Below are 12,274 nucleotides of genomic sequence, written 5' to 3' on the forward strand. Positions count from 1 at the left end.
ATGTATGTGCTCACCAGATATCCTGAGAACATGGACCTTTGTTTACAATCCCATCAGGAACTGGAAAGACCCCTTTAGGGTACCAGGACATCCTCTCAGCCAAGGAATGGCAGACTTGGTGGAAAATCTAATTTCATGTTGTGAGTGCTCCCTCCCTGCTTGGCATGGTTTCCAGCTTCTCCTGAATTTTTAAGGGCTACACATCCCATGGTACCTAGGATTTCTAAAATGCAAACAGAAGGAGCCGTGCTACTACCCATACAGCTCACCAATAGACGAGCTCCCAGGTGCTCGATCCACAGCCTTTTAACTGAGTGCATACTGTATGTAGAAAGATGATCCGCACACTGGTGGTTGCACTTAAAAATGACTTAGTCATATGACTAAGGCCTTATAGGCTGAAACGCATCAACTGATCTCATCAGCAGTTGTGTTCTGTGGTTCCTTAATAAAGATGAAGATTTTTTAAGAGCAACTACTGGTTTGCGTATCATCTTTCTACATACATAGGATTTCTGTACTGACTCGAGAAACTCCTCCTCTCAGCAGCACTGTAGTTTAGAACAGCCTTTTTCAACCTGTGCGCCATGGCACCCCAGGGTACCTTCTGGGATCTTTAGGGGTGCCTTGGTAAAATGCAAAAACATTGCCTCAAATTGCCCAAAACTGTCAGCAAGCTGGCAGGTGAATCTCGCCTGCATTTTTTTTGTTACACAAAGCCATGTGTTTTTTTTTTGTTTTTTGTTGTGCAGCATTACAACCTTGGGCACCGTGCAAGCCAGCTGTTGGTATTCTAATAAATGATGGGGTCATAAATTGAAAAGACTTTAAGAACCTGAGGATGACCTTGTTTGTCTGCACTGAGGTCACATTACAACTATTTGTTTCTTTTACATTTTACAATGGGGTGCCTCGAGATTGTGCATCAATTTTAAAGGGTACCTTGACTGAAAAAAAGGTTGAGAAACACTGCTTTAGAAGGCAGGCCCAGCCCTGTGTAGTGGTTTTGCACAGAGCAGCCCAGATCCTTAGTTACATAGTTACATAGTTAGGAAGGTTGAAAAAAGACATCAGTCCATCCAGTTCAACCTATGATGTGTGTGTGTGTGTTTGCTGTTAACCGTACATTGTATACCCCTGTATGTTGTGGTCTTTAAGGTGTCCATCTAATAGTTTTTTGAAACTATCGATGCTCCCTGCTGATACGACTGCTTGTGGAAGAGAATTCCACATCCTTACCGCTCTTACAGTGAAGAACCCCTTACGCACTTTAAGGTTAAACCGCCTTTCCTCTAGTTTTAGTGAGTGGCCACGTGTCTTATTGTATCTCCTTTCTCTGAAAAGTTTGTTCCTTATGCTCGGGTCACCAGTACAGTATTTGTACATTGATATCATATCCCCCCTCAATCCTCCTCTTGTCGGGTCCCTCAATGGCCTCCTCACTCCTGCCCAGTGTTCCCACAGCAGGCAGCTCGCTATGGGGGTGCCCGACAATATATATAAGCATCAGCCAGCTTATCAGATCTCTTCCATATATATAGTATAATATATCATAATATAATTTTATGTATATGTATAATCATAATATATTTTTAATGTTTTTATATATAACATATTTAAAATATAATAACATTATTTACGTGTGCATTTTTTATTATTATAATATATATTCTTCTTCTTTATTTATTATATTATTATGATATATTATACTAATATATATATATATATATATATATATATATATATATATATATATATATATATATATATATATATATGGAAGAGATATATATATGATATATTGTACTAATATATGTATTTATTGAATATATATATATATATATATATTCCATAAGTACATATATTAGTATAATATATATATATATATATATATATATATATATATATATATATATATATATATATATATATATATTAGTATAATATATCATAATAATATAATTTTATGTATATGTATAATCATAATATATTTTTTATGTTTTTATATATAACATATTTAAAATATAATAACATTATATACGTGTGCATTTTTTATTATTATAATATATATTCTTCCTTTTTTTATTTATTATATTATTATGATTATACTATATTATACTAATATATATATATATATATATATATATATATAGAAGAGATATATATGATATATTATACTAATATATAATGTATTTATGGAATAGATATATATATATCTATTCCAGTGTTTCTCAACCTTTTTTCAGTTGCGGCACCCTTAAAAATTCTGCACAATCTCGAGGCACCCCATTCTAAAATGGAAAAAAAGAACAAAACTAATAGATTTACATATAGCAGCAGCATCCATACAAATGGGTCATCCAACATTAGAAGTGATTTATTCCTCCACAATTTCAAACTGGTACTGACTAGTATTCTAGCGTTTTTCTTCTCCATCAGTGTCTCTTCTTCTACTTGCCAATGTGATCCCAGTGCTGTTGGAGAGGGGAAGAATAAACAAGGATGCTATTCAAGCACCCGTCCTTCTCCCTATCAACCAGTAATGGAATTGGTTGTCAGGATGCCAGTGGCTTGAGCTGCATGGTGCCCAGGGTTGTAATACTGCAAGTTAAAACCTGTGGCAATTTGTTGCAATTTTTAGGCATTTTGCCAAGGCACCCCTGAGGAACCCACGGCACCCTGGTTGAAAAAGGCTGATCTATTCCATAAATACACACATATATATATATAGGGCTTTTTTTCAGCGGGAACGTGGGGGAACGCAGTTCCGGCACCTCTAGCACTGAATGTATATTATGGCAAGGTGTGCTGGAGGGTTTATTGATTTTGGCTACTGGGGGGATCTATTGTCACTGGTGAGGATCTATTTTTCTGTGGGGGTCTATTGTTGCTGGGTAGGTTTATTTTTGTTGGCTGGGCAGGTCTTATGTTGCTGGGGGGTCAATTGTTGCCAGGAGGGATCTATTGTTGAAGGAGAGGTCTATTGTTGCTGGCTTCTGGGAGATCTGTTGTTGCTGCTGAGGCTCTATAGTTCCTAGGGTGGTATTTTGTTGCAGGGGGGGGGGGGAGGTCTGTTGCTGTGTGAGGGATCTATTGTTGTTGTGGTGGGTCTATTGTTGCTGAGATGGGATCTATTAAATTTTATACAAATTACTTAGTAGCACAAAATGATACTTGGTTCTGTATTCTCTAAAAGGGGCAGTACTGGGAGGTGCAAGGGGGTTAAGCCAAGATACAGTGCTCAGAGGTGGGTAGGGGGAAGAGACAAAGGGCGACTCAGAAGGGGGAAGTTCCTGCACCTATTGTCTGAGAAAAAAAGCCCTGTATGTATATATATATATATATATATATATATATTAGTATAATATATCATAATAATATAATTTTATGTATATGTATAATCATAATATATTTTTAATGTTTTTTATATATAACATATATAAAATATAATAACATTATTTACGTGTGTGTATTTTTTATTATTATAATATATATTCTTCTATATATATATATATATATATATATATATATATATATATATATTCCATAGATATATATATATATATTCCATATATATCTATATATATTAGTATATTATATCATATATATCTCTTCCATATATAGATATATATATATTAGTATAATATATCATAATATAATTTTATGTATAATCATAATATATTTTTAATGTTTTTATGTATAACACATACAAAATATAATAACATTATTTACGTGTGTGTATTTTTTATTATCATAATATATATTATTTTTCTTTATATATATATGTGTAGAAATCAATGTTCCTGTCTCCCTCAATATCATATAATACAGAGGCTTGAGGAGAGATTGGTTTATGAACTTTTTATTTGAAATTCCGTCGGTGTGATGCTTTGAGCGGTGGAACGTCCTTATCTCGCCCTCAGTCTCCATGGTCGATGGGTCCTCTTAATCCCCGCCTTGTTGTAGGAAGATTGCGGACATGAAAGAACGTCATGACGTCAGAGGCAAAGCCTTCGGAGTTGTCAGTGAGGGAAGGGAAGGAGGATAGAGGGGAGGTATGGAGGGACCAGAGAATGAAGCCGAGTGTGGATCAGATGTCCAGGATGCATCAGCTATCGGGGAGACTGGATGGGATCCTGGAAAAGGTGAGGCCAAGCTGAGAATATGACGTTTAAGGTGTTATTGGCAGGTGATGGATGGGAGAGGAGAGATGAGAGGATACAGAATAAGACATAAGGATGCTGGAGGTGAATGAAGGGGCCAATGTAGAAGGCTGGCTTATTGAACTGTGCTGGAACTTGGACATAGGAGACCATTCTTGTAGTTTACAGCAGGTTAGCCCTGATCTGGAGGTTTGATAGGTGTAGAGAAGCATGTTTTTTTTTTATTATTATGTATGGGTGTAAATTTTATTGAATTAAAGCAGTATTCCACCCAAAAAACAAAACATGTAAAATATTGCAGCTTTCCAATCCTTAATTTGGTGGCTGCATTTGTTTTTTTTTTCTTTTTTTTTTAATGTTAAGGCTTCTTTTCCCTTTATTTCACCTGGTGATATGGCTAGCGATACATTTCCTGTCTTGGTGTCTCCACTCTGGATGAGGATCAATGGAGACACCTTTGGATGGCAGAATTGTCCATCTGGGGAGAAGGTAGTGTTGGATGCACGAGCAGATTTAGATGAAATTCATAAAAGTATAAGTTCATTTTTTTGGGAAAAAATAATAATAATAATAATAACATTAATCAATGCACATTTTTTTACAAGGAAAAAAAATGTGCATCGATTAATGTTATTATTATTATTATTATTATTATTTTTTGGAGCTTGTAAAACATTTCACCAGCCATCAGTAGATCGCTGATGCCATGCAGGTCTCCAGCAGATCTGCCAGTGTATCTGCTTAAGAAAACGAAAAGTGCGACTGAAAAACACACTTCCCATAGCGCTTGCTATATCACATGCGAGTAACTATAGCAAAATAATCATTCATAGATGCATAAAAAAATTCATAGAAAAAAAAAAATATATATATACGTTCTCTCAGTGAGTTCATGATAAAGTGAGGTGTTTAGGCATATATATATATATATATATATATATATATATATATATATATATATATATATATATATATATATATATATTAACATATACATATAACCATTAAGAATAAATTGTGAATAAATATATGACTAATGTGACATAAATATTAAACATTTTAAAAATAGTGCTTAAATGGTTAACTACTTAAGCCCCGGAAGATTTTACCCCCTTCCTGACCAAGGGGTATTTTGCGATTCGGCACTGCGTGACTTTAGCGGACAATTGCACGGTCGTGCGACGCTGTACCCAAACGAATTTGACGTCCTTTTTTTCCCACAAACAGAGCTTTCTTTTGGTGGCATTTGATCACCTGTGCGATTTTTTGATCATGCGCTATAAACAAAAAAAGAGCGACAATTTTGCAAAAATATCAATATTTTTCACATTTTTTTTGTATGAAATTCCCCCCCAAAAAAATTTAAAAATCAACATTTTTTTTAAATTTTTGGCCAATTTGTTTTCTGCTACCTATGTTTGGTATAAAAAATCACAATAAGCGTATTTTGATTATTTTGCGCAAAAGTTATTGTGTTTACTAACTAAGGGAAAGATTTTTGTCATTTTTGTTGTTTTTTTTTTAACACGTAATGGCGGCGATCTGCGATTTTTTTTTTTGCGGTACTGCGACATTGCGGCGGACAGATCGGACCTGACCTTTTTGACACTTTTGGGGGTACCAGTGACATTACTACAGTAATCAGTGCTATACATGTGCACTGTTACTGTAAAAATGACACTGGGAGGGAAGGGGTTAACTTTATTGGAGAGGGAGGGGTTAAGTGTGTCCCTAGGGGCGTGTTTCTTACTGTCATTGGATGTGGCTAGTGGTGTAACAGCACAGATCAACGGTCCTACATAGCAGGACCGAGTGATCTGTGCTTTTACACAGGGGAGAGTGACAGGCGGCTGTGTTTACATTAGCCGCCTGCCTTTCTCCCTCTGTACCCGAGGATCGCCAGTGAGCGGCGGACCCGATGTCACACGCGCCGGATTCGTCGGGTACGAGCAGGGGTGGGAGCGTGCCTCCGGCGGCGAACGCTCGCCCCCTATTCGCTCCCAGGCTAGTGACGTACCGGTACGTCACTTTGCCTGGGAGGGGCTGACCGCCGCCGTATATAGTCGGGCAGTGGCCGGCAAGTGGTTAAAGTGCTCGGTGTGGTAAGAAGTAAGAAACAAAGGTCATCCACCAATATTCCTCTTGAGGGTAGTTGACAGGTGATCACCCCAGAGTGTCAGTGAAATAGGTAAATGACCTACTCACCAGATGTTGTTGATCTTGCTTGCCTTATAGCAACAAGATCAAATATAACTTATGTAGTCACCGTAGCCGGATGCAAGACCGCCTCTGAACAGCGATCCTCCTGCTTCCTTATTTCATAGACAGGTACCTTATGCAGTAATAAAGAAGAAGACCAAACTCCTCATCGTGAACTCCGTTATTGCTTTTATTTCCAAAGCCTGGGCTAAAACAATTTAAAATAGTATTTGACAGGCAAACGCAGCAAGGAAAAAAATATTTTCAGGTACAGCTTCCCCGCACCGGTAACGAGTAGGAAGGCTGGGGAGCGAAATCACAATCACTTCCAGCATGCCTTCCACCTACATCAACTGACGCCATCCTGTATGGGCAAGCAGATACAATCTGACAGGAAGCATGGATAAACTACCACAGCGTTCCACAGCACCGTGGTAGTTCATTGAAACCTACAAGCCCACAGCCACAAAGAACTTGTAGTTTTCAATGCACATAGACCTGTCAATCAGTGACGCAGCCCAGCGGGTGGATTCCCGCTCAGACGCATTTTTAAAAAAATTGTGACAGCTAGTGGGAAGGGAGAATAACCCTGCTAGCTGTCACAGCAGGGATCGGGGAGGTGTGGGGAGCCGGGCCGTTCGTTACATCCTAAATATGGGTGTAACATGTTACCAAAGGTGACCTTATCCTTTAACCACTTGCCGACCGCTTACTTTATATATGTTGGCAGAGTGGCTCTCCCGGGCAGAGTCGCGTATCGGTACGTCACTTGCCTGGGAGGAGCTAGGGGGCGCACTCCTGCTCATCAGCGGGGAGGCTGGCGCGTGTGTCAGGTGGCTCTGATTGCCGCCCGACACTCTTGTTCTACAGAGAAGGACGGTCGGCTGATGTAAACACAGCCATCCATCCTTCTCCCTGCAATGATCATAGAGACCATGTGATCCTGCTATATAGGATCGCACGTCTCTGTGATCATTTCACAAGCCCCAACCCCCCCCCCCCGCAGTTAGAATCACTCCCCTAGGCTTGATCACCAACAGGGTTAACCCCTTCCCTGCCAATGGCATTATTACAGTAACAGTGCATATTTATAGCACTGATTACTGTAGTTATGTCACTGGTCCCCCCAAAAGTGTCAAAAATGTCAGTTAGGGGTCCGATCTGTCCGCTGCAATGTCGCAGTCCCGCAAAAAATAAAATCACAGATCGCCGCCATTACTAGTAAAAAAAATAAAAATAAAAATGACATAAATCTTTCCTGTAGTTAGTAAATGCGATAACTTTTGCGCAAACCAATCAAAATACGCTTATTGCGATTTTTATTTTTACCATAAATATGTAGCAGAAAACAAATTGGCCTAAAATGTTAAAAAAATTAGATTTTTACATTTTTTTTGGGACTGTTATATAGCAGAATGTGAAAAATCTTGTTTTTTTTTTTTCAAAATTGTCGCTCTTTTTTTGTTTATAGTGCAAAAAATAAAAATCACACAGGTGATCAAATACCACCAAAAGAAAGCTCTATTTGTGGGAAAAAAAGGACGTCAATTTTATTTGGGTACAGCGTCGCACGACTGCGCAATTGCCCGTTAAAGTATTGCAGTGCTGAAACGCAAAATAAGGCCTGGTCATTAAGGGGGAAAATCCTCCGGTCTGAAAGTGGTTAACAAATAGAAGCTGAACTCTGTTTAAGCAGTTACAGCAACATTTTTTTTTTTTTTTTTTTTCTCCTTTTGGGATAAAGGTTTTACATAAATGAATAAAAGCTGATTTTAAAGTGGAACTTCACTCTCTCAATCAACATTGATTATTCCTCATGTTGAGCGTTAGTAAATAGATAGGAAAGTATATCATATTTAGCCCCCGTTCACACTAAGGCGACCTGTGAGGCGACCTGGTCGCCTCACAGGTCGCCGTAGGTCGCCTTCCATAGGGAAGCTGCGGACCCGTTCTAATAGGAGTGACACAAGTCGCTCCGACTTAGAAAAAGGGTCCGGAGCTTCTTTGGGGCGACCCGGAGGCGACCGCCATAGACTTCAATGTTATGAAGTCCGTGGCGGCCGCTCCGAGGTCGCGGCGCGCTGCTCGCACCGTGACCCCGGAGGTCGCTACCCGAAGTCGGATCGCCCCTATGTGAACGGGGCCTTACTCGTTTAAATTTTTTTTTTCATTTTTTCAGCTACTTCCTGGTTTATTGCCTAGGCAAATGATGTCATACATCCCAGGAGTCTTCAGGAGGGTCAACAACTGGGATACTTTTTAGGTAACCCAGGAGTCTTCAGAAGGGGAGTAGAGCAGGAAGGGTTTTCTCAGCGAAGCACACTCTCCTGCCTGCATGCCTGAGCTAAGGGCAGATGGATTCCAGGAAGTAAATGCTACATGAATCATTTGCCCTTACTCAGGATGGCCACAGCCTGAAATGCTATGGGGTTGTTTTTCAAAGTGATTTTTGAACAAAATAAAGCACAGAGACATTGATGGATGGGGGAGTTTGCCGTAAATATTTAATGTGGATTAAATAGCATTTTTGGTTTGTGATGCTCCAATGCATTGAAGATCCGCTTTAAGCACCCCTGTCAGAGTTAGGCTATGTTTAGATGGGTGGCGGACTTTTTTACCCCACTGAGGCAGTTGACAAGCTGTATGTCGCCTCCTCACCTCCTGTTTTACCCAGTAAATGCCATACCACAACTTTGTGCATTACATGCGGTTGCACCTTGGCCCCTATCCCCTCTGTTTTTATTTTTTGTTTCTTGTACTGCTTGCCGAATGTGACAGGGGGCATACATTTTGCCAAGACCATGAACCAAAGCATTACAGCTTTGGCATGTGTACACCCCCCCTGCATTTTTTTTGTTAGTGCCCCTTGCACATGTATGTCATAATCTACTAATGTTTACACCCATGATCTTGTTGAGTGAAAGATCTTGAGTAACAAAGTTACATAAAGATCTTGCATTAACACACGTACAGACAGGTAAATGTGCTCATGCATATACAGTATCTCACAAAAGTGAGTACACCCCTCACATTTTTGTAAATATTTTATTATATCTTTTCATGTGACAACACTGAAGAAATGACACTTTGCTACAATGTAAAGCAGTGAGTGTACAGCTTGTATAACAGTGTCAATTTTCTGTCCGCTCAAAATAACTCAACACACAGCCATTAATGTCTAAACCACTTGCAACAAAAGTCAGTACACCCCTAAGTGAAAATGTCTAAATTGGGCCCAATTAGCCATTTTCCCTCCCCGGTGTCATGTGACTTGTTAGTGTTTCAAGGTCTCAATGGGGAGCAGGTGTGTTAAATTTGGTGTTATCGCTCTCACTCTCTCATACTGGTCACTGGAAGTTCAACATGACACCTCATGGCAAAGAACTCTCTGAGGATCACAAAAAAGAATTGTTGCTCTACATAAAGATGGCCTAGGCTATAAGAAGATTGCCAAGACCCTGAAACTGAGCTGGAGCATGGTGGCCAAGGCCATACAGCTGTTTAACAGGACAGGTTCCACTCAGAACAGGCCTTGCCATGGTCAACTAAAGCAGTTGAGTGCATATGCTCAGCGTCATATCCAGAGGTTGTCTTTGGGAAATGGATATGAGTGCTGCCAGCATTGTTGCAGAGGTTGAAGGGGTGGGGGTCAGCCAGTCTGTGCTCAGGCCATATGCAACACACTGCATCAAATTGGTCTTCATGGCTGTCGTCCCAGAAGGAAGCCTCTTCTAAAGATGATGCACAAGAGAGCCTGCAAACAGTTTGCTGAAGACAAGCAGACTAATGCCCCGTACACACGTGCAGATTATCTGAAGACTTACCAAAACCATATAATATGAGGTCAAACCTAAACACTTTCAATTTGTATGCAATCCGGCAGGCCCTTGCACTACATAGAAAAGGTAAATCTGAAGACAAAAGTCTGCAGATAATCTGCACGTGTGTACGGGGCATAAACTCACAACATGCTCACAGCCAAGGCTGTCAATTAAAATAAATATGTTGCCCTATGTGTGAAAAATGTTCAGACAAACCAGGGATTCTTGACACAGCAAGAGTAGCTGGGAGAATGAGTCCTTACATTTTTTTGTTTTAAATATTTTCTTTTTTATTTTCTTTAAATGATGGTGCGGGTGGGGGTGGGGGCTGTGGTGAAACAGACCCCTGATGTCTTACTTTTGAGAAAGAGAAAGGAATTAAGGACACAGATTCTTCAATTATTTTCTCAGCAGCCTCAGCTGCACTACAGAATGAGTGAACAGAAAGTGCTCTGTACAGCCTCCCTGTTCATTCACAAACTGAAGCAATATGAATGAACATAGGAGCTATTGGTAGCGATTGCCCACTTTGTTCATTCAGGAATGGATAAATATGAGAAATGAGATAGGGGCTGGTAAATATGAGATATCCAGACGCTGATACTTCTGTGTCCTGCAGAAGCTGCAGGTGTCGGGAGGGACAGGAGAAGAAACCGTCAGCTCTGTAGGGGGGGTGGGGAGGGGAGACACAGGAGGATCAGAGCAGCATGAAGGAAGGGGTCAGAAAGTGAGAGGGATGAGCGGAGGAAAGGAGACATCTACTGGAAGTGATCCCACTGTGGCTCCCCTTGTATCAGCTGAAAGCCGGTGTTCTAAAATTTCGTCGGACCCATGAAAATTCCGGACCTCGTCACTTCCGGTGATGTACGTCATAACCCAGCTGGTGCGAGCCCCGGTGCGCATGGGTACAAGACATTTTCAAGGTCCGATGAAATTCAAAGACTTAGCGAACAGCTGACTGAGAGGAGGCGGGGCTGAGGTGGGACGGAGTTGCCTTCTCCTGGGTGATACAATGACAGGAAGGTGTGTGTAGCCCTGTATCTCCAATACCCCAACACTCTGAACCCCCAATACAACACTTTTCACCCCCATTACCTCACTTCTCTGCACCCCATTACACCAATACAAAACTTTACACCCCCTGCCCCTCCTATTACACCTCATTCCCCAATATGCTCTCTCTGTACCAAAATTACATCTCACTCTGTCCCACCACCCCCAATACTCTGCACCCTCTTCCTCCCCTGAGATAACGCGCCCCCTGCTGGTCACATCTGGGCTGTTCCCATCTGCAGGGTGTGGGATGAATGGTCAGAGGCCATGAAATAAAGCAGAGTGGCCACATGAGCTAACAATCAGTAGAAATGTGTGATTAGTGAAGAATGGTGACCGCCCAGTGTGTGAGCTCAGCCCCTTCTCCTCCCCATAAACCACACACCTTCCTGTCATTGTATCACCCAGGAGAAGGCAACTCCGTCCAACCTCAGCCCCGCCTCCTCTCAGTCAGCTGTTCGCTAAGTCTTAGAATTGCATCGGACCTTGAAAATGTCTTGTGCGCATGCGCACCGGGGCTCGCACCAGCTGTCGCACCAGCTGGGTTATGACGTAGCGTCACCGGAAGTGACGAGGTCCGGAATTTTCATGGGTCCGATGAAATTTTAGAACACCGGCATGAGGGAGATGGGAAACTAGCTGCACTGCAAGGGGGACAACAGGGGGATTGGTTCCAGCAATTGCACTCCCCCCTGCCGCTCCCATCCCCCGTTGAACCTATGGGGCTGGGCAAATTGAAAGAAGCTCCCTATCGGATGTGTATCAGATGAGGCAGTGGGAGGGGGCCAAGTGGGAGGGAACCCCTTAAATTTAGGCAGTGCTCTAATGTAACTCTATATGCCTGTACTTTTGTGTTCATGTACTAGAGCATACATTGCATCTGGAAAATATTCACAGCGCTTTACTTTTTCCACATTTTTTTTATGTTACAGCCTTATATGAAAATGGAATAAATTCATTATTTCTCTTTCGTTCATTGACGAACACAGCTCCTGATTCGGATTCGGCATATGAACCCATTTTAAGCAGTGGGTCTGC

General features: G+C 40.9%; 1 protein-coding gene across 1 annotated transcript in view; it reads left to right on the forward strand.

The window, feature by feature from the left end:
• Window positions 1-4,017: 4,017 nt before the first annotated feature.
• Window positions 4,018-12,274, forward strand: part of PIP5K1C (phosphatidylinositol-4-phosphate 5-kinase type 1 gamma) — a 476,610-nt gene continuing 468,353 nt past the window's right edge. The window contains exon 1 of the mRNA XM_082248247.1: window positions 4,018-4,145. Within this exon, the coding sequence (XP_082104373.1) occupies window positions 4,058-4,145 (88 nt within the window). The 5' untranslated portion in view covers window positions 4,018-4,057. The remainder of the gene's footprint in view (window positions 4,146-12,274) is intronic.

Source organism: Pelophylax lessonae, assembly GCF_965119305.1.
Source record: "Pelophylax lessonae genome assembly, chromosome: 1".
NCBI lineage: Eukaryota > Metazoa > Chordata > Amphibia > Anura > Ranidae > Pelophylax > Pelophylax lessonae.